General features: G+C 39.3%; 1 protein-coding gene across 1 annotated transcript in view; it reads right to left on the reverse strand.

Moving 5' to 3' along the window:
• The window catches only part of PARD3 (par-3 family cell polarity regulator), a 428182-nt gene that overhangs the window by 115728 nt on the left and 289886 nt on the right, over positions 1 to 22568 (reverse strand). The window contains exon 20 of the mRNA XM_019471891.1: positions 5121 to 5231. Coding sequence (XP_019327436.1) covers positions 5121 to 5231 — 111 coding nt within the window. The remainder of the gene's footprint in view (positions 1 to 5120; positions 5232 to 22568) is intronic.

Here is a 22568-nt window from a genome sequence, read left to right on the forward strand (position 1 = left end):
GGTAACGGTAACGGTAACGGTAACGGCGGGATTGTGTAAATTTAACTCCCTTTGTAACCTGAAGGAACAAAAGGTTACGTTTTCCAAAATAGCAAGGGGGGAAACCAGCAAAGCAGCAGGTTTCTTTCCCAGACGATAACTATGCATATGTACCTACGCAGCGCGGTATTGCTTTGCTGGGTGTTAATTGTCCTCCAAGTGTAGCACAGACTGGAATTGTACGGCTGCTTTTTCAGAGCAGAGGAAGCCCCTGGCTCCAAAAGCCCCCATCTGACTGCTCCGTCATCCTCCCAGCCCTTCCGGAGCCTCCGTCACCGCGCTGCCACCAGAACAGCTCTTTAGTTCTCTTCCAAAAGGTTTCTCCTTATCTCCTCAGTACTGATCCTCACAACACAGGTGTTTAAGCACCTGATTTTGCATTCATTTAAGTGGATGTTTTGGAAGAATAAAATATTAAGATTAAAAGACTTTTACGGTAACCCAGAGATTTATAGAACATTAGTAAAGCTCTTAAGTCAATGTAGTAACCAAATGGAGAAAATATCCTTTAGACTCTTCTTTTAAGAGGAGGAAGTGCCTCTAGAGGCGGATTATGGCATAAGCACTATTCGCCCATAGCTGGAATCACATACTCTGAATCATGAGATTACATTAGGATTGCAACTTTCATCTTTTAAGCATTATCTAGTGGTGAACCACACTGGATACAGCTGAATGTGTTGAAAACTTCACAAAGAAGTATGTTTATTTCATTCCTCCATTATCTACTACCCAGGTATAAAGAGTAAAGCTGTTTGGGTGGGGGAGCACTTGGTTTGCTGGACTAAGTCAGTCCAAGGCTGAGGACACAGCTGGCACGCGTGGCCTTGCCAGGCAGATGTCAAGAACTGCATGTGCCCGAGCTGAAGAAGGGCAGAATACAGGCAAAGGTTTTTGATTTGCTAAAGATTTATTTTGTAATGAACACAGAGCTGCAAGGAAAAAAAAAACCCCCAAAACCAAAAAAGAAATCCAAGGAAAAATCCAAGGGTCAAAGTGGGAGAGACGAAGGTATCAGAACCTACTGTTAGAGTGATATGTCTCTCCAACAAGGGCCACCAATAAAAACCAGAAGACAAAAGCAGTAAGTTTTCTGAACAGTCTGTCTTCACATCTTCTAAGAAAGAGCCTATACTACAGGATCTTGAAGGAGTCAGAAAACATTTCAGGGCAATCTGGTTGAAGGATACTGATGGACACACTGGCTACAGATCGAGAAAACCCTAGCCTGGGAGGCCCTCGAAGACCAGATGTAGAGAGTTTCTAAAGCGGACAGGTCTGTGAGCTTCCAAAGGCTTCGGTCCAATAGCACAGCAGAAGGTGACCATCCATATGAAAACTAATCCTTCCTGGTCATTGACAAAAGTTTCAAAATCTGGTTTTAAGTCTATCCTACATAGCAATGCCTGCGTGAAACTATAAGCAGTTTGGAGCATCTCTGAAAGCTCAAGATATCCCATGCATCTCCAATCTGTAAAATCCAAGACATTACTCTTAGGAGGACGGGCCAACCACAGGTGCATCGGAAGAGTCTGGAATTGGTAGAAGACCTTCTATAAGAAAAACAAGAAGGGCTCGAGACTTTTTTTGCAGTCTATCTGAGCAGATGTAGCATCTCAGTGGTATCCAGTTTTAGTAGTCCAGTGATGGACGGGATGAGAGCATGGCAAAGAGGGGCTCCAAGTTAGCATATATATCAAACAGCTGTGATTTGGCACAGGAGTAGAGCTAATCCAATTCAGATCTTACTCGACTTTGTCAAGACTCTGCAGCATAGTCTCTTTCTCAGGAGACACAAGGCCAAGTTCAGAAAACCTATTGCTTAGTTTTGTCTTAAGGTTTTGATTGGTGCCATTGCTGGGGAGAAGCACCTTTTTTAACAGCACACCAGAACCCATATGGATTTTTCAGATCATTGTTTGCAGACACTCAAGGGTAATGCAAGCAGACTTCTTTCTCTGGAGTAAAACAGTGTTAAAGAATAGTGACACAGGGGGACAATGTCCTATGGCCTTGGATGAACTGTTAATCCAACATTTGGAGAATTCAGGTAAGATCGGTGGGTGGTCTCCTCAGATGACGCTCCTAATTGTTCCAGTATACTGTTTCATTGTATTTTCAACTAGATAATTTCATTTTCTGTTCAAAATTACTTTAAGATTGTCAGTAAACGCATACCATATACAGCTTGATATGCTCCTTAATAAGAAATTATTATTAATAATATGTTTATAAAGGGCAATTTTATTCATTTCAATCATCGTAAATTGAAGAACATTAATTTGCTTATTTGTCTCATAATCAATATGAACGCTACTTTTAAGACTTTAAAGAAAATACTATTGTAAGCACAATACTATTAAAATTATCAAGTCAAGGCATAATAATTCCATGAAATTGTGGGCATGATTGATTTTTTAATGGACTGTTCGCTTGTTCTCTGACCCCCTAAGGATTTTTGCTCCTAGCCTCTCATACATAGTAAATTCATTAAATCCAACCTATTTCCCCAAAGTATTGCATCATTATAGAGGTATATAGTATCAAATACCAAGTAAAACAGAGCAAGTGAATAGTACGGCTAAAAACATTGAGGGGAAAAAAACCACAGAAAACAAAGTTAAAATAGCAGCCATTATGAACAACACTTGTTAAGAGAGTAGTATTTTACTCTGTCTCCCAGTAAGCATTCTGAGGGACTGTTCAGTTAATTTGCAAGAGTACCCTTCATTAATAGCATGTATCTAACATCATTATTTTACAGGATCAAAAGGAAATTCTGCAATCTAGCTGCAAAAATATTTAGTCTCTATGGACCAAATCAACACCTGAGTTTTTCAGAAACATAAGGAAGCACCTCACACATTTGGTTGCTATTTTATTGTCTTTTATTAGTTGTACATGCCACTACCCCAAAGAACTTGCATTCTCTTATAGACATAACACAAAGGAAAGCAAATACACAGTTAGGGAAAGAGAGTAATGGGAGGAGAAGGACCCGTGTTACGATAACATCAAGCTGTTACGAAGTTCTGGCACATGCATTTTCTGCAGTTTCAGTGAACACACAAAATTGTTTTTATGACACACGAGGAGTGAGATTCCAGGAAAGATTCAAATTGGTTAGCATAACTTGATGGACAGAGATTAGGGATTTGCTCCATGCATTGGGGGCTATACAAATAATTTCATAATTCTACCTTGGTACCCAGCGTGACTATTGCAACCTCTCTTACATCACCACATGGACAGTCTATACTCTCACCATTCTTACTGAGAGAGACAGAGAGACACAGAAAGACAGAGAGAGAGAGAATGAAAAGAGAGAAAACGTTACTAACTCGAACCTCAAGTCTTTCTTCTTTGAATAAAAGTATATGGCTGATTTTCTGGGGACCTAAGGTTACTAAGAAACCCTCCATGCTGGGCAAGCTTGGGTTCTGCACTGTGCGTGTGTGGCTAACCTTCCCCCTACCCTGAGCTGGCTGGAGCAACAGAGGCAGCTTTCAATGTCTGTGCACCCCTGGCATGAGTTTATCCACAAAGTGGCTTGTCTGCCCACATGTAAAGGGAAGTTGACTGCACAAACATCTTCATATCCAAAGTCACTTATTTCCTTCAGTTCCAGTATTCCCCTTTACCATTCAATCTGAAAGCACCTTACTCTTAAAAACAGGAACAAATTTAATGACGTTGCTTCACTTTTGTTAAAAAAGAGAAAATAAAAACAAATCAGACAAGTAAAAAACAACCAAGCACTGTGATCCAGCCACCCTCTACTGTCAGAATGGATGGAGAAAGACATGAATAAATTTTTACATTAACTTATGCTAGTATATCTGTTAAAGAGTAAAAAATTTCCCATAATATAATCCAAACATGGTCACAAATGATAAAGTTTCTGCAGTTTAACAAGTTACTGCTGATCTTCAGTAACTAATAAATGTATACTCCCAGCCTGCCTTAACTGCAACGAAAACCACTCAACCCTAAAAGAACTGAAAGCAAACCATTTTAGGTTTAACTGAGGAGACTACACAAGAGTTACTGTGGCTTTGCTATTCCAGTGAGCTGTTAAGAGTGATGAAGCCATCATTTATAAACTTCTGTTCTTACCCGCAGAAGACCAAGGTGCATAGAGATGATGGTGAAAGGGATCATTATGACTAACTAGTCGTACCTCCTATACAAGGACAACAGAATTTCCCACCATAGTTCCTGCATCAATCCTCAATTTTAGATAAATCATTCCAATTCATAGTTCATTTTCACTGCTAAATGTATCTGAATCTATTTACCATTCAGCATTCAAACTTTGCAACCCTTTAAAGTTTGTCTCCTTACTGAAGATTTGTCTACTCAAAGAGGTCTTCTCTCCACGCGCATCCCCAAATACTAGTTAATTTACGACCTAAGCTTTCCAAGATTTTGACTAAATTGATATAAGAGATACCAGAGTCTAAGCCCCAATATCTAGGGCTACAAGAGACAGGATGAAAAGTAGATTGGAAATGTTGAGAAGAGCATATGACATATATATTATACAGGTTTTTAACGTTAAGGGAAGCTGACAAGGAAAAATAGAGGTACTCACCACTCATTTTTACAATTAGCAGTTTAATATACATATTCCATAAACAGACTGCATGACATAAATAGACTGAACTCCAGTGACAAATATACTGATAAGTATAATTTTTAGATTTTTTCCAAATATATCAGTGAAAAAAATAGATATGCAAGACTTTGAAGAAAAATACAAAACATATTTCATTCTATATAAATATTTGTTTTCTGAAAATGTCAATAAAATCAGTTATAGAATGTGTAGAGAAAACATTTCATATTATTACTCCAGTCTCCTCAACAAGGAAAGGAGCTCCGGGTCTATAAAAGATGTTTAATGCAGCCAAAGAAGCTGTTGATACTAATGTCCAAAATAAAGCCAGCTTTGTCTTGTTATTTAAAGTATATAAACATATCAACATTTGGGAAATTTCATCAGCGAAAATTGAACTTCAGTTATTTAATTTAAAAAACAAACTCTCTCTATCAAGGTTTAAGCAAATACTGAAGTCTACCTCTCCTGTTCTTGCTTCATTCGTATTCTCTCCTCTTCTGAAGTAAGAGCTTCCTGCACTTTTATTTTACCAGTTTTCTCACTCTTGTCATCTTTGCGATGTTTGCCAAACCTGTTAATAACACACAAAAAAAGAATCTAACTTGTGAAATGAACAAAACTGTATTTTCCTTTTCCTATGACAAAGAGAGTCCTCCAAGAAAGGCTGCTTGGAAACCAGGAAGGGAAAGTGCAAAGACCTCAGAATCTCAATTTTTAATATTTTCAGGCTGCTTTTTCTTTTTTTGCATAGGGTTTTTTTTATTTTGTTTTTATTTCACTCCTCTTAAAAGTTTATAGAATTCCTCACTAAAGAACAGAACAAAACGAAAAAAAAAAATAGGATCACATTCCTTTTTTCTGCCAGGATTTTGGGGTTACTGTTCTTAAATACACAGTCAAACAATGTTTTAGAAATTACTCAACACTATCACTGCCAAAGAACGCAACTCAAGTTTACATTAAGTGAAGGCTTTCACATACGAACTGCAAGAGACACTGCGCTGTCTATCTGACAACTGCCCCATATACAGTACCACCCTCTGCACCCACCCCACAAGAGCAGTTTCAACACACAGTGGACGCCATCCAAAAATGGAAATTCATTCTTTTTCAGCACCAAGGTTTTTTTAAACTTTTTTTACTCATGACTCTTTTCCCCCAAGAGTGTTCCAGTGCAAGGAGGGTGAGTGGAGGGATGGAGCTGGCTGGGCTGTCCCAGACGGAGCGGGATGCTGCCAGCCCAGTGTTTGCCCTCCTCACATCCCCTCTTCTCCTCTACCGGCTACATTTCAAGTATGTTAGGTTTCTTCCATATTTGCACATTCCACTGTTTTCTTTTAGACTTTCAGGGAGAGCACAGTTTGACAGTTGAGATACTCAGTTATTATTAGGACAAAACTGTGTGTATTTCTTAAGATATTTCAGACCTACTCTGAAAGGAATTACTTCTGTATAGAGCGAATTAAACAAACACATAAATATAGCCCTTAAATACATCTAAAGTTTAGATGACAATTTTCTATTTAAGGCAGAAGGGATAACACGTATCTATTAAACAGTATCTTATTATAATACATACCTTTTAAATGTGGGATCATTTATCATATCAAAAGCAGCAAGAATTTTACTTTTTATTTGAATCAAACACTCAGATGAGAGCAGACTGATGCTTGTGGCACTTCACACTCAGGTTCACATCAAAAGTGAAATGAAAGCACTGAAACGTGCAGTCCGGCAATAGTGTGGACAGGACACCCCGAATGCTCACAAACAGTGAAATAAAACACAGAGTTCTTAAAACTTCCTTCTGACCCATGAATGTAAACTGTTTAAAATATTTAGAGTCCACCAGGCATTTATAATATCTTCCCTTTTGTTCCTGTTGATTATAGTACAAAGCCATTGTGTGGGCTGAAGACGTACCACACAGTGACCCTGCAGAAAGATTAATTTCTGGCCACTCAGTGAAGAGGTATTATTATACTGCATAACTATATTTATGGCTCTTAGGGCAGCTGTTTAAAAACACAACAACACAAAAGTGCAGTGTAGAAGCATGTACACAAACTTTAAAGTGAGTGGCTGTTCTCCACAGTTCCCAGATTGCTCATTTCCGAAGTAATTCAGGCATATGAAAACTAAAATTGTTCATTAATAATCATCTGAAAAGGGAAAGGCAGAGGACATGATAGGGTTAAGAAACACAAAATACTACATAAAGTCTCCGATTTTATAATATGTTATATGTAAAACTGACATACTTAAATTCAGTGACTAGAAACACCAGCATGTATCTTTTAAAACATCCACCTATTTATTAGAGAGTAGTCAAAACCATTATACAAAACATTTACATCAATGACACAAGAGATTCAAAGCAAGTTCTGGATGACATACACCAGACAAAAGAGCATGGTTAATTTAAAATAGCCCTAAATCCTCTAGCCAAGAGAGGAGTTTTGGCAGAAAAACAGTGGAACTGAGCCATTTTACCCTGATACACAGAGAGTGCTGGGGGTGGCAGGGGTCTGACTGACAGAACACGCAGAGCTGCGAGGAGACACACAACATATGTGGTACTATAGCACAGCATCTCTGGGATGCCTGCATTCGCTTCTGTCTCCTGCCCTTCCTTGACCCATTCAAAATGTCAGGCAAAGCAAAGGAACCAAATTCTGGAGTAGCCAGTTTATTTTTGAAAAAGAACTAGTGGTTAAAAAAAAATATATTTTAAAAAAAATGAATTAGTTAGTACCCATCAGATTTTGGCAGCAAAACAGAATTTCTACCACCATAAATCAATTCATTGCAAGTATGAACAGAAATATATTGAAATCAATACCTTATTAAAAAAATAAAGTACACAGGAAATTTCTAATAAACCTTGTAAGCAATCTAGTACATGTCTGGTCAGGCTGCATGATTGTGGGGAGAGTACTTCTAATGTTAACATATAATGCAAACTTAGCAAAAATCCATGGTTTGAGTTTCTAGATCCAACCATTCGAGTCCAGAACACACCACGTTTGTGCTGCATGGCACGAGGCGGAGGTGGGTTTACTGCACAGGCAGCACTCGGAGCAGCAGTGGGGTTCAATTTGCTTTGACTTGTGAGCAAGCTGTGGCAACAACCCTTCTTCTCTTTGAGGGTTTTCTTCTGATCATCTGGGAATGAACATTCCTTCTGCACTCGGGGACAGTCCTGAAAAAGTGTCCAGAAGACATCTCTGGTCCTTTCCCAGGCATTTCAAAGGGTAGCCATATTGTCCCCACACTGACAGGAGACTTTCCAGTGCCCATCTGACAAGCTCTGTGGTCATCCCGGCAGTGGACAGCCTGGCAGAGTATGAACCATGGTGGTCTTGCAAAGTTGCCTTCTCTGGACTTTGTCACCCGCGGAAGCGATATATCTGCCATAATCACCACTGCCTGTAACAAGTTCAGCAACATTAACGGCACTGTCCCTACACTCGAACCTGGAGTAATCAACACTGTCCTCCCCCCTCCCTGATTGTGGCTTCTTGTGTTTTTAACAGCATCACCTGCACAGATAGCATCTCCATGATACTCGTAAGTCATGGAGCTGCAGAACAGTTTGGACACGCACTGCCCTAAATGAGTCTGGCTCTGAACAAGTCTGCATACTTTTAGCAAAACCTCTGTGCAAAAATATTTACAAGTTCAAGATTTCTCCACCGAGATCACAAGTCTAACAGCATCTCTGCTAAGCTTCAGCTTACAATAGTAGAAGTAACAGACAAACAAAAGAAAAACATTTTCCAGGCTCCACCAAGCACTTGAGAAAGGTGCTTAAAAAGAACTGTGATGGGGATACCTATGTACACCCCCCCACCCCTTTTATTTCTGCAGGAGCAGTCAACACTCCCCACTCCAAACATCATTCAAAGGTTCTGGTAAGATTACTCTTGCTAACAGTAAGTGTGTTTGCTATTTATTTCTGTTGAAAGTGTTTGCTCCATGAAGTACGATTTATAGTCATAAGGAAACCCACAGCCCAAATCAGCATCCTCTCCACCAAATTTATAACAGACATTCATAAATTATTTAACATTCATATTCAAGCCAAGTTTAATTACAGAAGAGCAACATCCAGCAACACTAAGGCACACCATTAAAGCGAGCTGTTAACACTCCCTCAACTGTACTGCGGTGACTACACTGGTGTCAAGCTATTCAAAATCACCAGTCCTTCTAATTTCCTCAGGTAGATGTTTCCTACTCTGATTCATGAATATTAAGTAAAACAGGACACTTAGAAATAAAAATAAGAGTGTTGAGACCACTGAAATTCAAGCAATCTCTGCAATAGCCTTTCAAAACACCAAATGCACATCCCACAGCCACCCTGCAATGTCTTCTCAGCCAGTGGTAAAGCCCTTCCCTGCTGCTCTCCAGTCGCCCTTGTGTAGTTGTGTGAGTCAAAAGAAGCAAAGCATGGGTCAGGTCCCCAGAGTTACTCCTGGTATTTAAAACACCCCAATTTGAATGCATCGGTCCAGTGAAAAGATCTGGCTTACCTTTGTAAAAGTTTCACCTTCTTAAATGTGCAAGTGGTATAGTCCCTGACTTGCCCCACAAACACCAGTGTGTGCAACACCTTCCTCACAACCCACCAGCATTTGCATCATTGTGAAGCTTACTTCTTTACTGCTCAGGTACTCAAAAGGAAGGGATGATGGAATTAGGATGTATATCCCATACATGACCCATGGCAACTTTGGAACCTTACTGCTTCCAATACTGTTTCTTCCATAATGCATATATTGAATGTCCTGGCACACCGTGTAATAACTTCCCCCACTAAAGTGACTGCTCACTTAATGATAACAACCTAAGGCTGGAAACTCCCAAAGTGCAATTGTTAACAATATCTCCCTTGTAAAATAGCAATCACCATCCATTCGTCCTGCGTCAGAGAGACTCTAGACTTTTGCAAGGACATGGCCTTGAGCATACTGCCAAGTGATTTGATCCCAGCCCTCGCTGCTCACTTCACAGATGCAGGAGCTGTTCTCTGCTGCACGCAGCTGGTTAGCGAGTGCCTGAAGCACCTGGAGATTTTCAGGCACTTGTCTGAACCTGTGATGGTCTCATTCTCATTGCTGTGAGGCTGGCTGCTGGGATACTTGTTGCAGTTCTTACAAATGCAAATGAAATTACAACTTGCCTTCTGAAGCAGACATGAGAACTCCACCTCTCAGGATCTGTGCACCATCAATGCTCCTTGCATTAGTGAAAAGGACAGGGTTTAAAAACAAAGGTAAGAACTGCTGTTGGAGTTAAAAAACAAAACAGCGCAGAAAAGGAGCATCTGTGACACTGATGTTCAGACAATCCTGGGAATCCAATTCCAAGCTCCTGTCATTTGCTAAGTTCAGTGCCAACAATTTGTTTGTGAGCTATAAAAGCCCTACCTAAATCAGCGCACAAGATACCAATGCACAGACACAAGCTACCGCATGATGTGCAGCAAAATTACGTACACTACTGCCTCACAAAGTTAACATACTCGTGACGAAAAAAGTTCTGATGCTAAAGCTTGAGCTACACCACACACTGCGGAGCACCTGCAGCCATAGCAGCACAACACTGACCTGTGGCCACCACTTTCCCCAGTTTGAATTCTTAGAAGCAGAGCACAGAATATTATTACTTATGGTGGAAAATGAAAAGGAAAGTGCGTATTTTCCTCCAAACCCCAAATAATAAAATAATTACCTTTCTGTTCATAAACATATTCTTTCATAGACATAGCTTAATACTTCTTTGAGGAGACATACTGTATGATTATAGAATAATCTCTATAATAGTAACAACGTTTATAAATACAGGAACACTACCTCACGTAACAGCTAGTTTATTCAGTAGCTCTCTCATCTAAACCCTGTTATAAAACGTATACCTAAAAAGTAGTTTAATTTTATTCTGTAACTGCATAAGCAAAAACTTCAAGAAAAAACTGCTATGACTAATTGAAATACAGGTTGTAAATTAAAAATACCCTGTCTATCCAAGACTGTGTGGAATTGATGAAAGAGAGCAGCTGAAATCTCGTTCACTCTAATTGCCAAGATACTCCAGGGTTCTACTTAATTTATAGCTTCTTAATTCTCCTTTTACATTAAGGGTTAGAGAAAGTTTCAAGATAAGTGTAAATGCTCAAAGTCATATTCACAGATCCACAGACTTAATCCTCAAATTCAGCCAACAATAGCAATCACAGTAAGTGAAGAAATGAAAAAAAAGTAAGAGGACCATTTTTTAAAAGTATGATCTCTAGAATATAACAGCCAAGTCACATCAGAGGAAAGGACCATCCTCAGACCCTGTGATACTAGTTTGTCACATTAGTATTAATAAAAAGACGAGAACACAGACCTCTAAGCCCAAAGCTTGACCCTCAAATTGGAAATCCCATGAACTCTGGATAATCTAATCAAACTAAAATGCATACCCAAACCTCTCTGTCAGTCCCCAGCTGGCTTACTTTCAAGCTCACTTGCTTGAATGACTGTCACCAACTAGGAGGTGGCCTAATCCAAAGCCTATCATACTCGACAGAGAAGCACTGACTAGCAAGTGCCTTCAGTGGCTTTGGGCCAACTAAACAGTGCGAGACTCAACAGAGAAGAGAATGTAGCAGAACATTTAAAGAACAAGCTCAAGCTACAACATGATGCCATATATATAAAATATGTGAAATGTATATAAAATACACATCTAGACATAAAGAGCATGTAAATGATTTTGCATAAATAAATATATAGACAGAACAAATGAAGAAAGGAGGATGTATGAGCGGTAGCAACAGAAATTCCGCATTTACAACTTATCTCAAAAATAGCTTCAGTTTAAAAGAATATATATCAGCATCCTTGATATAAAAAAATAATATAAATATAATCTGCCAAATGGATTTTACTCTGATGCGTTACTGATGAGATCATAGTCTGCCAAATCATCCACATATTTCATTAGAATAAAGAGCTATAGAAGAAACATGCATTAGTTGATTAATGCAAAAACACAAAAATTGATTGAGACAGAAGTTCGGTAGCATTATGTTCCTCAATAGAGGAAAGACCATCATTAAAAATTAACATGGTAAATGTCTTGAGCTATTCTGTCAGTGCTTTCTGTCTTCAAGGCATGCTCTTTTCCCCATAGTAGCAAACAGTATTCACACACACAACTTATCACTACTCAGAGGATTTTGCAATGATTTCTGTAATCTTTTTCACCCTGCTGTATCAGCAAAATCATAAGATTTATTTTGCAAAAGATTGTTGTGTCATGCAAAAACATTCTGTTCCTAAAATAAAATTTAATAAGCATAAACAAGGATTCAGCATAGCGCACAAACAAAAATTATCCTGGCTAGTGATGACTTGAGGGTTTATAAGCCTTCCTTTCAAAGCAAAATTGTGCAAGTGCTATCTTTAAAAATATGCTTGTAAGTGCAAACATTTACATATTTGCAATATAATTCTAGAAATAGCCAGTTATCACATCTAATCAGATTAGTAGATCAAATTCTACTTGTTAGGAGGGAGTGGAATGACTGCTGGAGTGACTCAGCAGCAGCACTGTCCTGAAATGATACAGAAGCACTGATGTACAGGCAGCAGGAGAAAGGCACCTTGATGTAGGAGCTTCTGGGCATAGTTAAAATGAACATTTATAACTCTTCATTTTCCACAGGTTTCCTTGCCTATGTTCTAGGCATAGATGTTCTAGCATTGCTGCTAGAAGCAGCAATCCTTCTGGTGCAATGTTCAGCAGAAGACCCCTGCCAGGAGGGTTCCCGGAGAACGCTGCTGTCCCAAACCAAGAAAGGGGCATTACAAAAGGACACAAGTAACTCATGAAAATGGAGAATACCTCTGGAGAGGTACACTTGTACCTCTTCAGAGCAATGAAGTTTGCCTTCAAGTAATGGAGAAACTCACGTGCTCAGTCATGAACACAGAAATTTAAAGCAGTACAACCAAAGTGGTTATCACTCCAAATTATCAGCCCTCTCTGAAGTTGCCACCCTGTGCATAAAAACTAGTACTAGTACTGTAAAGCATGTGAAGGTCTTCTATGATGTATTCACACATTTTCTCCCACCATCCTCTGCCTCACTTTCCAAACATTAAAAACCATTTTCAGCACTGTTCAGGTGGGGATTCTAGTACATCTCGCCAAACTAAGGCTACTCAAAAACAACAGCGAGGACGGCACATAAATCGCAACACTTCATGTGCAACATCACCAGTGATTCCCACAACAACTTCCTGGAAAGAAGTGGAAACAACATATGGGATCGGTAACCGTTTCCAGCCATTGAAGCTTAATCTGCCTGTCTTTGTGAGTCAGTATCCCAACTTCACAAAAAATGGGTATGATGCCAAACCAAGACATGTCATGAGGTTTCATTCAATTATTTTCATAAACAGTTTTGATAACATTTCCTGAAAGGCAAGACACAACAAGCAGAATATTATTCACACCAAGTCGCTCTCTTTTCACAACTTAAGCATTTGTAATATTTACTTCCAGCATAAAATGGTGGAACTTTTAAAAACAGATTTCTTTTATGGTGAGACCATCTGTTTGCAAATTTCTAAACAGAAGATAATCTTCTTGCATTGCCTCTCATGATTGCCTAAAGCTAGCTGAGGCCATTGACAGCTCTAATAGATAAATAAATAAATCAATAAATCACAAGAAATAACGAAAAAACCTAACAACTAATCCAAACTACTGCAGTTTAAAAACAGGCTGAGAAGGTCAAAGGAAGTGTGGATAATTTTACAGTGATAATATCTGAAAGACAGCAGCAAGTCAGTAAACAGACAAGAGATTCTTCTGTTGTATGGCTCAAGCAACTCAGTAAGCAATACCACAACGTACCAGAAGTCACCATAAATAACTCATTTTCATGGTGGTCAGCCAAAACCCGTTAAACTGTGGATTGCGGCATCCCTGAAGGAACCAGGAATAAAAAAGAAAGCTTCTGCTTAGATACAATTATGTTAGCAATCATCAATGATGGAAGCAACCACAGAAGCAGTATTTTAATGGCAGTTTCATAACAGTCTAAGAATTTTAAAGTTTGCTTGTGTGGCAAAAACTCTTTAATGTTGTGCATGCATTCAAAAAAGAGAACGGTTATCGACCACAAAGTTACTTGCCCCAAGATTAAATTTGATACACTAAGTGTGTGCTATTTGTCAGTGAAGAAAGTAGCTCATACATGTGACACAGCCAAGCTAATTCAGTCTTCTAATAGATAATGTAATCTTAATGGGCAACATATCCTTTCATTACTGTCATTTAATGTGCTTACAAATGCTCCTATCCCCCCTCTCAGACAGATTTTGCCCATCAAGACTGCAGTGCCCTGTTAGGTAATTCAGTACTGGGCAGTAAGATGTTAAACAGTCATTGAAAAACTGTAAATACAAATTGCAAAAAAATAAAGTCTCACAAAGTAAAGAGCAGGCTCCTGAAAAAGTTTGAGTGAAGGCCTCCAGTATGTCAACTCGTTTTTCACAGACTACATACATAAAAGCAGACATACAACCCTCTACTTTGCAATACATAATACTATACATAGGGATAAAAAAACATTCCCAAATTCGAAGCAGCAGCAGCAGCCTACTATTAACAGGTGCCTGACTATCTAGAGTACAATGTAGTTATTCTTCTATAACATAAGCGATTTTTCTGAGTCAGGGTAAAACACTCCTTCCCAGTGTGCTGGGTGCCAAGTCCAGCCGACCGCCTCTTGCTCACACTGTACTGAGCAGGTCACAAAACCTTACCCCAGCGCTCCACACCTGACAACTGCTGCCCTGCAACCATGCAGCGAGATGGGTACACTTCTGTTGTTGCATTTGTCACACTCCACAGATTAGTTTAAAAATTGTGGACCAATTTAGGTATTAATAATAGTACATTGTTTGCCTCTAATTACCAGTGTCCACTAAGAGTGCTTAGAGAGAGCATTTAAACCATGGCTACTCTTCAACGCGTTCTCTCCACAACTATACTTCTAATTCCTGCTCTGTTCATTTTAATGCATTATTGTTTCAAAATACAATGCTTCAAAATTGCAAATTACGTCTGGCTCAAGGGCTGATTATGAGAAATACTAGCACTTCTGCCTCTGCGTGAATAACTCTGATAATAATGAGAGATTGATTGAGCTCCAAGAAGTCCAAACGATGAGAAGGGTCAAATTGAACATTTCTATTAGCTTCTTTTGTTAAATCTAACACTTTGCCAGGCCAGAGACAAATACTGCATCTGGTTACCATGATTTTTTCCAACCTACAGAAGTACAATTTAGAAAATGGGTACTGGTCTAAAGGCAGACCTTATAAGAAATGCTAATGAAACATAAAAACCCACCCATTTTACTGGCACTCAAGAGAAGGCCAAAACAAAAAAAAAAAGAAAAAAGAAAAGTTACAAGGGAAATTTGCTTCAACACTTTTGTGGCAGAAAAGGAAAAAAAAAACCCTCAGTAATACGAAGAGTCTTCAGAACTCCATTTTACAACTGAAACGTTCACTTGCATATATATGAGCATGGCATGCCTTACGTAAACGTGACCAACAGCAAGAAAATCAATAAAGATGCTCGCTAAGCACATGCAACAGGCAGAGAAATGAGGACTCAAATGTAATACACTGTCTAGTTAGACCAGGAAATTGCAGTAACATTATTCCAACAACTTAGTCTTGCAGCCTTGCAATTACACTGTATAAAATCAGCAAAGGTTAACATATACACACAAAAAGTTAATCAAACTACTGGTAGTTCATCCGGAACCTTCCAAAGATTAAAACTTCCCTACAGATCTCATTACCTAGAAATGTTAATAAGTCAGTCAGCACTTTTTCTGTCAATTACTGAAAATCTTTGTTGATACACGTCTCCTAGAAAATAACCTCTGTAGGGTAAATTAAGCAATAGGTGCTGTCTCTATATCTTTAGCCTCATTCACATATTTACATGTACAGGAGGTAGGGAAGGCACAGACATTTTCCAGTAGAGGACAAGAGACAACACTGTAGGATCTGTGGGACAAGTCTAACCAAAATATCCTTAAAGCCCAGATGAGCGTGCAGCTGCCATTCTCTTCTCAGAGGACGCCTACAACACCGAACAGCAATTCCCCTTGCTGAGCTGCAGCACCCGAGTGCTGGTGGCTGTAGGTTACAGTTCAGGGTCTCCTGTCCCATTCTGGGTTCCACAGTGCCACCTAAGTCTCTTTGGGGATAAAAAATTAATTTTAATTTAAAAAAAAAAAAATTAGTGCCAATAGGATACTTTTACAAGGTGCCCTAGAGCACAACTAAATTAAGCTACATTGAGTAGCCTTGAATCTACATTATCATAAAAACAGAGGGCAAAAAATAACAGGTACACTATTTTGAATGTTTGCTACAAAGACAGGGCTAAGGCACATTAGCATGCCACTGCTGGCTTCACATACCTCTGTCTATTCTATCAGCTGATATTCTGCCCTGCGGCATGAAAATTTAGTTTACATACGCAGTATCTTCTGGGTGGAAAATGAAGAGCGCGACTTGGCACTGCAGCAGCACCACCGGAACAAACCACCTCTGGAGCGGATGCAACAAGACTCAGGTGGATCACATCGCTGGGAAGTCAGTTTGGCAGCGAGTCCCCACAGCAGCTGGCGCAGGGGCTTGCCCAGAGCTACCTGGAGCCCTGGAGACGCCCGGCATCCTGTAGTTGACAGTACTCAGAGCTTGAGCTGTCTTCATGGTAACTGCAGTTGAAACAACTATATCAATTGTGATTTACACCGCTCGTTATTTCAGGGCCAAGCTGGGAGCAGAGATTTATTTCAGATTGAAAAGGTGTACAAACCAGGACTTGCACTGGCCTAATTAAAGGAGAGAGATGTGGGGTGGCAAGGCTTTTTTTGTTCCAGCCACCACGTAAATAAGCTCCTAGCACAGAAGATCTCAGACTGGGACCAGCCCCATATACCCTGGCATTTTTGTGCTCATTCATACGCGCTCAGACACTATAAGAAGTGAGTGACTAGGCCTATATTTATTTAGAAAACAAGATAGATGATGTTTAAAACAAATCCAATCTTGACATCAAAGATATCCAGCTCCTGAGATGTTCTTCAAATGAGATCAGCTCTGCTCATGCTCTGTGCTACACACAGTATACAGCAATTATCACTGCCATCTTAATATTTCTTCTGAATATATAGCCTAAAATAAATCTTTTAAAAAATACTGATGAAAACGGCACTGAGTCTTCACATTTTGTTTATCTTACACATGCAGTTTTCTTACTTTTGCAGTTATAAAAGGTAAACAGAATTAGCAAAGTGTTTGGAGCTCCACAGATGATATCAGGACTCCTAACAGTTACAGATGATGATACTGTTGTAATCATTACCTGCTCAGCAACATCAGAGAAAAGAAATAACTGTAACTGTGGTGTTAACTGTAACACCACACCCGGAACTCCGGCTTGTGGCAGCATGTTATGCTCCAAATTTCAGGATTTCAGCACTACGGGTTAAAGACAAAGATAGCATCTATATTAACATTGTGAAATATTTAACATTTATTTGTGGTGTGGTGCTGTTGAAATGTGTAATAGCAATTCAGCTTGCATTCTAAATACCTGGCACACCTGGTGTTGAATATGCTAGAAGCACTTGCAATCAGTATAAAAATATACCACTTCCATTATTGTGGTACTCAAAAATGCTGATACAGCTAAGATTCTAGATGCATTTTTGTTATTAAATCCTCTTTTTCAGAACTTTTAGAGCTAAGCTATAAACTTTGTTTCTGATTAGATATTTTCTTACTAAGTACCACCTATAACAGCATAGCAGAAAAAAGGAAATCTACATACATTTTCAGTCATCCATCCACCACCCATCCACCTTCAAACTAAACTCAACAGCAGCATCTGGAAGCAGTAGATAGCATATGTTTTTAGCATACAAATATTTCATATTTCTGCAACACAGGAAACACCACAGGACATCAAAGCCCTTGGAGACACTAGCATGGACAAGGTACTATCCCATTTTAAAAAAGAGAAAACAATTCCTCTTGAAACCTTAAGCAACTTGCCAAACTCCCGGAGATTTCTGTATTGCAAGCACAAACAACATAAGGACTAACTTTCTGCAGATTCCATTGACAAAGCCAGGTCTATGAAGTTAATATATCTACTGAACTAGTTATTTCTAACGGAGAATTTCTCTACCAATACCGCATCACCAACATACTTTCAATGTATAATACAAACCCTTTAAAACAGCCATATCAGTAGTATGCTATTACATTTGTTGAAAATAGTTAAGACCACCAAGTAGTTCCATGAAACCATACTATGTTCTTTTTCCTTTTAGGACTAGGAGCTACAAGACTGACATCAAAAAAAGTCCTGAAAATGTGTTAACACGTGTAAAAACTATGAATTTATCTTCTGTGGAAGCAAACATTTCCAAATTTACTGTTAATCACATCATCAGCTAGCCCAAACGTACACTGTAAAACTAGTTCATGAAGTGAATGCATTCCAGCAGGGTCTATTTTACAAACATCTACAGCCTTTTCTTGCACTCCTGCTTATTGTGAGATTGCACAGAAGCAGTAAAAGTTAATATGCAGTGGAACACTACATTAACTACCGAAATGTTATCGCACATCAAAAAGGTTTACTGCTGCTTTGCAAACATGCTTACCTGAGTGCCATAAAATACTGACATAATGAGTCAGATCTACTGCAGTGCATTGCAATCAGGTCTTTGCACTTGTAATGTAAAAGCAGCTCCTTGATACAAAAGTCATTCTACACAATCTCTAAAAGACATTTTTGTATACGATATACTACAAATTTTGTTAGTATTTTGGAATTAGGTAAATATACACTAAATCCTCAGTAACTGGACAAATTGCTAAGAACAGAATATACACACCGTTATTTTGTACTTGAGCACAAAGACACGGTCTGAAGAAATCTTTGAGCTGCAGATCATTGAAAGCCTGGAAGACAGATCTGGGAAGAACTGCTATACGGTTACCCTGTTCTGGTACCCCACCCTTGGCAGCTACTACTGACCACTGTCAGAGATAAAGCATTGGGGTACAGGGACTTACCGGGTATCAGTCAGCTCTGTGTGACTGTATTCTTATGTTCTTACATTAAACTCTAGAGAATCTACTGAACATGGAAGGAATTAAAAATAATACTTTCTCCCCCTCCAAAAGTAATATAAACCTCCTTCTTTTGTGACTGGCTGAACTACAAATGCCTGAGGTTTTACTTGATATCTGTACTTTGAGATGAAAAGTATCAGCATTAATACAACACAAATTTTATGTTTTTAATTAAAAACCAGGTGACATTTTCTGGTGTAGCATGGAATAGTAGAAAGGAAGATTTCTGTAGACTGTTTCTTCCTCAGTTCCAAAGAAAATAATCACCTTTTCTAGCTCAGTGGATCATATCAGACACTAGTAGGTATTGTATCAGCCAATCAAGTTTGGTATCCTAATAGTTGCCAGTCCAAGACAATTTAGAGTAAGATGCTTGGAAGCACAGTAAAAATAACCTGTTTACAGATAACTTCTTCCTAAACACTTAGCATGCAATGGGTGGCTCACAGTCGCAAATGCATGCTTAGCTCTTTTATTTCCTGTATTCTTGGAGCTCAAGGAACTGTGGGGGCAGTAAGTCCCTGAGGGTAATCACATATCACAAAAATCCCTTAAAATTTAAACTTTTTGGATGACAATCTTATTGTACACCCACATGGTTTTGCTTCCCGAGAAGGATAAGTACATGTTGATTGATTCAGATTTTTTGTACCAGTGATTATTCAGTGTATCTTGTTCCTATCTCCTCTTACCGAGGACAAATACTTTTCACCAGGAGAGTGGTTAAGCACTGGAACAGGCTGCTGAGAGAGGCTGCTGAGTCTCCATCCTTGGAGATATTTGAAACTCAACTGGGCGTGACACTCAGCAAGCTGATGAAATGTTGAAGCTGGACCACTGTGAGCAGGAGTCGAACCAAGCAGAGATCCCTTCCTGCCTCAATCACTCTAGGAGCGTAGTATTTTCAATATCTCTTCAGTTCCTCCTAATTCTACCTTTTCTTCCCTCCAGAAGAAGTAATCAATGGATTCAAAGTGGGACAAATACTACTTGCATACCCTGCTGGCATTGTGTTTCTAATATTTCCTTCTCTCTTATTCTTTCTACAAAACTTTTGTTCCTCTTATTTTTCCCTGAAACAACAACTTAAAAGCCTAAATAAGCCCTCTGAATGCCTTATACCCACTATTTTCTTCCTACATTCAGGGAAACGCAGGGGCTCACAGACTATTTCTATTCCGGCACATTCTATTCCAGAAATCATACTAGCTTAAACCCATTTTGCTGTTTTCACTGAAGTGTTTTATAACTCTGTCTTTAATGACTATTTCTCTGTACAACAGTAGGACACGTGGAAGTCCTAAAAGGAGGCATCAGCACGCCAATGTAATGTATACCAATGTACAGGTGCTATCAGTAGCAAATTAAATCTCCAAAGAACATTTCCAACACATAATGAAACAAATGTCATTAATAGAGCTTTTCATCTAACAGATCCTTCATGTCTCAGGGCAGTATTTATTTACCATACTTTGTTAGGGACTAGCACACTGCCTAGTTAGTCTTCAATTATCACATCAGGTGGAGGAAAAAATCCTATTTCTATACGAGCTAAAACTGAAATTGACTTTGAATCTCTGAACTGTCAACAAATTCTTCTCTGAAAAGGCTTGTTTTGCAGAGATTATAAAGTAGGTGTCATCCTTGACACTTGCGTTCTATATTAATCTGGCAGGCCTGGAAGAGAAGCGCCGCAGAACGCTGGGCAGGATGGCGGAGGGCTCAGCTGTCACGGCGCCTGCCTCCCTCGCTTGCTTTGCAGGCAGAGACAGTGCTGTAGGTTCTCAATTTAAACTCGCTGACAAGCAAAGGAAGAATACTGGGAGAATATGTTAGCAGCCACTATGAACTCGTCTCTAGTAACAGGTCATCCTGACACTTATTTCTGGATGTTAGAAACAAAAGCCCTGATTCTATTCAAATTAAAAAAAAAACACATACGATATATCCCCATCAGATTTACAAGTTCAAGATTTACCCCGGGAAAATCCAGTGTTAAGAATACATAGAGCAAAGCCCTGCCTTCCGTCAGAATGACAAACTAGAAAGCTGCATATGATTAAGTTAATCTCTCACTTCAAATCTCCCTCGCAGAATCGCATACCACCGCTTTCTGTGTTTTGTTTAAAAGTCACAGAGTTTACTAACCACTTAATGAAGCCGCATTCCTTAAATCCCTGGTAGATTATGTGAAGTTGTTTGGTTTAGAAACATGAATTTGCCATTCCACTGCCCCCCACCCCAATGACATCTTAGTCAAAAACCGGTGTGTTTGGGGCTGCAGGCAATGAAACACAGGTTTCCTCAAAACAACTGATTCCACCAAGCAGAAGAAAACAGGAAGGTGAAAAAGTGCGGAGAGGAAGGAAGGAGCATGGCTTGCCTTTCCAAAAAAGAAAAGCTATTTTCAATTGAGCTTATCTCTTTCAGTCCCTTATTTACTTTTAATTGGAAAGAAGGAAGTGAAGAATATGAAAAGGCTTTGAAAGACATTTATAAGAGTCCTGGATAATTGTCTGCATCAAAGATGACAATTTGCTGCATGGCTGATTTCATTTAAAAGGCTTTTCTGATTCTGTGTGTCCCAGTGGCCAGCTGAAACTTTGAAAACGGATCAGGACAAAGTAGCCCTGAGCAGCGCAGGGCAAGAAGGTGCCATTAGCAGTATCCAGGATAAGGACTATGCTCCTCCTCGGAAGCTTGAAAAGGTACCGCGTGTAGACCCTGCATCTAGGATTGTAGCGGGCTGCACATTTGCTAGCTGGTGGCAGAAGAGGGGAAGCAGATGAGGACTTCATGATAGTCATGCCAGCTGGTTCACAGTAGTAGCAGGCAAAAACCAGAGTGCAAATGGCCCCAGATTCCATTTACCTGAGCAGCGACCCAGCTCAGCGTTTCTGATTAAAGTCTCAGCCCAAGCACCGCAAGCTGTCGGCGACGTTCTCAGATGAGCATTAGCAAGCCCAGGCGCAATTCAGTGTGCAAGCAACAAGCTTCCAAATTTGAAATGATACAGCCGACAGGTGTTTAAGCAATAACCTCCTCCTCTATGTTCTAAGGCTCAAGATTTATGGTGTTTTGTGCCATGAGCAGAGCGCTAAAGAAAAAAAAAAAAATTTCCAACTTTCGGAGCTTGTTCCCATGTCTTCTATTAAGTCCATACATCAGTGTCATTCACCAATACGAAGTCCTATTAGTCATGCTTCCAAGGAAAATGCCATTATTGCTGCTTCTTAAGCTACTGAATGATGAAAATTAGACCACAGATTTTATTTTATCGAGTTTGAGGTATTTGCCAGTCCTGTTGATTAGGGTATAATTCAACAGTATTTTACACAACTCAGATACCTTTTTGTCGTGTGACTGCTTAGAAGTCTGAAGGTTGTTATTAAATGAAAGAGAAAGAAGGTAATTACTAAATCAATGGTATAACCCTTGTGATTTGCTTTTCATCTCCTCACAGACATTACGATGAGAAAACTCAAATGAAAATCAGAGTAGGCGATACAAGGAAGTCATGCAACAAGCAACAGTAATCCATGCAGGTTATTCTCCCAAATGCCCAGTCAGAGGTCTCAGATGGCTAATGTGGTTGAAATGTGTAATTCAAAGCTACAAATAATATGTTTATGAATCTGGACATGTCCAGTGCACCTTTGAAG

Source organism: Aptenodytes forsteri, unplaced genomic scaffold (genome assembly GCF_000699145.1).
Source record: "Aptenodytes forsteri isolate BGI_AS27 unplaced genomic scaffold, ASM69914v1 Scaffold257, whole genome shotgun sequence".
Lineage (NCBI taxonomy): Eukaryota > Metazoa > Chordata > Aves > Sphenisciformes > Spheniscidae > Aptenodytes > Aptenodytes forsteri.